We start from the raw sequence: 5,000 nt of genomic DNA, 5'->3' as shown, positions 1-5,000 counted from the left end.
TCGATCTACACTTCTATCGACATATATTAAAAGCAACAAATTAATAAAAACAATTAGATTCGATGAAAAGGATAAATCAGCAGAACAAATGATTCATTATTATTATTATTTACTTATTATTTTATTTATTTATTTATTCTCTCTTTGCGTGTCTATCAATAATGGGTTAGCTACTACACGAGTAAAACTCTAAGGACTTCGCACTCCACATTTCACTATCTCGCCCCGTCCAACCCCAAGCCCATCAAAGGCTCAGACAGCAACAGCAATTCAAGACGAAAGACAAGTCAAGCCAAGTCAAACTGTACCCAGGTGTCTCGTGTCTTTTATTCATAGTCAATTTCCTTTCGTTTCAGATTCGTGTCTCGCTCACGACCAATTCCTCTGGCATTTGCACGAGGAAATACAAACCAGCGCTGCAGCCGTCGACGACAACCAACATCGTGCTCAGCTACGCCATCCAAGACAGGACGGTGAAGAACGCCCTTCTGCTGTACCTGGGATCGCATAATTCGGTGGGTTTTCTGATTGTGTGTGTGTGTGTGTGTGTGTGTGTGTGTGTGTGTGTGTGTGTGTGTGTGTGTGTGTGTGTGTGTGTGTGTGTGTGTTTGTGTGTTTGTGTTTGCTTGTGTGTTTGTGTTTGCTTGTGTGTGTGTATGTGTGTGTGTGCACGTACGATATGTGCGTGCGTGCGTGCTTATGTAGAGAATATACACTCAAAATAACAGCATATAAAAGGAAATTAAAACCAAGACGCTAAAAAGAATTCGCCACGCAACTCCTTCCCCAAACACTTGCATCCATTGCAGCCACCTACATTCAACCCCAAAATAACATCAAACATAATTTAAAAGAACATTATAATCACAGGACTTCTCTCCCACTTCCTGCAGAGCGACTTCATGGCCGTGGAGATGTTCAACCGCAAGATCGAGTTCATTTGGGACGCTGGAGGAGGAACCAAGCGCATCGTTCACCCCCTGAGGCTCTTGACCAACGACCAGCAAGTCACCGACGACACCAAATGGTACAGAGGGCTGAGGACGAGAGCTTTTGGGGGATAGGTTGCACGTAGGGTATGGTAGAGGGAGGGTTAAGGGTATGGTAGTTTTCATTCAATGGTGTTTATGTTTTTTTCCATGATTATTAGTTCCTCAGAGCTGATAATCCGTTTCCATACGGTTGTAAGTTATAAGGGTATTTATAGTAGATATATTCCACTCATAATTTTGGTAGGTAGGGTGATTATAGTCTTACCGAGTCCATCGAATAATACACACACGATTTTCACTCCTGATTTGAATCCGAAACAAGACCTGACTGTTTTCCCCTCATTTGCAGGTACCACATCAGCATCAGCAGGATCGGAAACATAGGTCAGCTGACCGTCCTGCCCGCCAACCTGCCTCCGGGAGAAGAGGCGGACTCGACCCCCGTCAGCGGTGCCTCGCCTGCCGGGTTTAGCAAGATGGACCTCCTGCCGACGGACACCCTGTGGATTGGTGAGGGAAACGAGTCCTTTGTGTTGATTTTATTTCGATGGGGATACACTGAGTTTTATATTTTCATTTTAATTGAATTTTGATTTGGAGGGTGTTTCTGAGAGGAAATGCCAACTTTCAGTGTAATGTGAACTTGGTGGGAGGATATTTTTAGAAATGGACATTTTTATGAATTATTGTATGTAGAATAAAAAAAGATACACAAGGAAAAACACAAAACCGAATTTTCCATTTCTCAAGTACGAAATGATAATAAAGATATAGAAATTAATATATTTTTTTCGTTTAATATTTGTGACATCATCATATCCAACCCCCACTCCCTCCCCCCTGCCAGGCGGAGCTCCCCCGCGGGCACAGAATGTCATGAAGGCCAAGAAGTTCGCCGGCTGCCTCCACACGGTCTTCATCGACGGGGAGAACATCGGGCTCTGGAACTTCACCGAATCGGAAGGCTGCGGCGCTTGCAACGAAGGGTGGGTGGCGTCCGGGGCTCTCCGGTCGAGAGGAAGATGGTTTGCCTTCTCTTTCGCTGAATATGCGTTGTTTCCCTCGGCCTTTTTTTTTTTTCTTTTTCTTTTTTTGAGAAATATATGGCTGTTAGAGAACATGTTAGATTCCTCCTTTTCCCACATTAAAACGCCCAAGGTTTCGAGAAAGAATAAAGCCGAACCAGAACCCTGTTTTCCCTATTCAAACGCTATATAGAATTTATTTCCCTTCTTCACACATATTCATATTTTTAGACCTCCTTTTGCATGCAATTTTCCTTTGGTCTCCATACTCATCCCTCCCTTCTCCTTACATATATTTCCCCTTATTACATTCTTTTACCTTCCTTTTTCGTACAAATTTCAGCCATCCCCCCCTTCGTTTTCATACACATTTTCCCCTCCTTACATTTTTTTTTACCTTTTTTTCATGCAAAATCCCTCCCCCCCCTCTTCTTCTTCATACACCTCTCCCCCTTCTTCTTCATACACCTCTCCCCCTTCTTCTTCATACACCTCTCCCCCTTCTTCTTCATACACCTCCCCCCCTCTTACCTATTTCCCCCTTCTTACCTACTTCCCCCTCCTCCTTCGCGCTCCAGAGAGAAGCTGGTCCTGAAGCAGACGAACGAGATCGCCGTCGGCTTCAACGGGAAGGGCTACTTCAAGGGCACCAACAGGATCCGGCGACCCAAGCAGTACTACTCGACGGTCCTCGCCTTCAAGACGCTCGACGAGGACGCGCTGCTCTTCCTGGCGGTCAACGAGGCCAAGGTAAGGTGGGGAGGTGGTGGTGGGGGTGGAGGGTGGTGGGTGGTGGGGGGTGAGGGGGTGGGGGAGGTGGATGGAAAGATAGGTGGATAGATGGATAGGTCGATGGGTTAGTGGATGGATAGATGGATGGAGTGATAGATTGATTGAGTGATAGATTGATTGATTGATTGGTTTACAGATAGATAGATAGGTAGATTAATGGATGGGTGGATGGACAGACAGATAGATAGATAGATAGATAAAATGATAGAGAGATTAATAGATCGATTGATAAATAAGACAGACAGATACATGTACTGCATATGTCACTGTATATATTTTCCCTGTCTCTCTCCCTTTCAACTCAACCTCTCCCGATCTACATTTCCCATTACGTCACCCCCTTCCTTCACCTCCTCCTTCACCTCCTCCTTCAGAACCAGTACTTCAGCATCTCCCTGGACGACGGCCACGTGGTGTTCACGGTGCAGTTCGACCGCCAGACGCGCCTCATCATGAAGTCTGGCAAGAAGCACAACAACAACGAGATGATCCAGATTCAGGCGATCGTCCAGAACAAGGCCATGGGTGAGCGTCGGGGGGGGGGGGGTTCCTTTCGGGGGGGAGGGTGGAGAGGGTTCCTTTCGGGGGGACGGGTGGAGGAGGTTCCTTTCGGGGGGTTAGATTGGGTGATTTGTATATATGTATGTATGTGTATATATATATATATATATATATATATATATATATATATATATATATATATATATATTTAGATATTGATAACAACTACAATAAAAAAAGATGGGAACCGATAACAACACAAAGAACAGCCAATCCAAAATCACCAGATAATAATTAATAACATGAAAATAATAATAATTTCAAGACGCGACCAAACCTGCATCTGTCCCTTCCTTCCCTCAGGAGGAGCTCGCATGGGCCGACTGGTGGTGGGCGACCAGGACCAGCTGGGCACCGTCAAGGGAGGACCTGACCTTGACCTCTCCTACGTGCCCTACTACTTCGGAGGCGTCGACCCCGAGTTCGACAGGAATAGGTGAGGCTTTCGGGGGGACGGGGGGGGGGCGGATACGCTGTGGGATATTTTTTTCCTTTTTTTTTAGAGAGAGAGAGCTGTGTATTATTGTGGTTTCCTGTGATTTGTGGTCGATTTTTTATTCTGAGATCATTTGTTGATGTTATCCTTGCGAATAGTATTTATTTTAATTGCTTATCTTATTTTTGTCGTTGACAGTTGAAGATCTCTTTAGTCAACGGTAATTATCAATACAATTATCTCTAAATTACTGTAAAATTTCCTTAATACACAAAAAAACTAACCTGATAGTATGGTTATTCCAGCATTCATGTTTCTCTAATATTTCACTGGCATAAAATAAATGACCAATTCTATCTCCCAGTGGACAGTACGCAATCCACATACAATCATCTGAGTTAGTGGCGCACCTTGGTAATTATAAAAGGTTATCTCCAATTTCCATTTCGATTTGTCATTCTCCTATCCAGTTAAAACTATACCAGGAGTGTGTTTCGATTCTTCTATCCAGTTAAAACTATACCAGGAGTGTGTTTCGATTCTTCTATCCAGTTAAAACTACACCAGGAGTGTGTTTCGATTCAGGAATTTTACCGAGAGCCGCACTTGACAAAAGGCCGACACTGAGAGACACTGAGGAGGCTACACTCTGAAGAAACAGCGATACTCCGTCCACAGCCTCACCTCATATGCCGAAGATTCATCTCGCTTAAAAGTACCACATTTTCAGGGTGGAATACTGACAAGCACTCGTAAATAACTGGTGTTCTTCATTCTTCAGGTGGGGCAGCGAGTTAGTCCTGCGTTCTCTCCTTGGCTGCATGGGTCGGCTCAGTGTCTTGGACGAGGGCAAGAATCCCCTGACAGATGGGCAGTTCTACGGCATTGAAAACACTTGTGCGGAGAAGGTAAGGGATTTTTTTTATCTTGATAATATAAAAGAAAGAAAAATGTGTTTGGAATAGTGGTAAGATGAATTAGTATAGATCATAGTATATATTTTGTTACTTTTTATGGTAACATATTGTTACACAGAGTGAGTTTTTTATCTCTTGAATATATATATAATTTTTTTAAAAAAGAAAAATGGGTAGAGGGCCAATGCAATATATATATATATATATATATATATATATATATATATATATATATATATATATATATATATATATATATATATATATAAATATTGAT

General features: G+C 43.0%; 1 protein-coding gene across 1 annotated transcript in view; it reads left to right on the top strand.

Moving 5' to 3' along the window:
* LOC113823054 (laminin subunit alpha-1-like) overlaps window positions 1-5,000 on the top strand; it is a gene marked incomplete in the record, with an annotated part of 110,976 nt that overhangs the window by 94,076 nt on the left and 11,900 nt on the right. The window contains 8 exon segments of the mRNA XM_070133315.1: window positions 357-515; window positions 894-1,027; window positions 1,342-1,502; window positions 1,840-1,978; window positions 2,596-2,767; window positions 3,184-3,334; window positions 3,674-3,806; window positions 4,588-4,714. Coding sequence (XP_069989416.1) covers window positions 357-515; window positions 894-1,027; window positions 1,342-1,502; window positions 1,840-1,978; window positions 2,596-2,767; window positions 3,184-3,334; window positions 3,674-3,806; window positions 4,588-4,714 — 1,176 coding nt within the window.

Source organism: Penaeus vannamei, chromosome 18, assembly GCF_042767895.1.
Source record: "Penaeus vannamei isolate JL-2024 chromosome 18, ASM4276789v1, whole genome shotgun sequence".
Taxonomy (NCBI): Eukaryota; Metazoa; Arthropoda; class Malacostraca; order Decapoda; family Penaeidae; genus Penaeus; species Penaeus vannamei.
The sequence above is the reverse complement of the archived record's forward strand: the minus strand, read 5'-3'. Positions and strand labels throughout refer to the sequence as shown.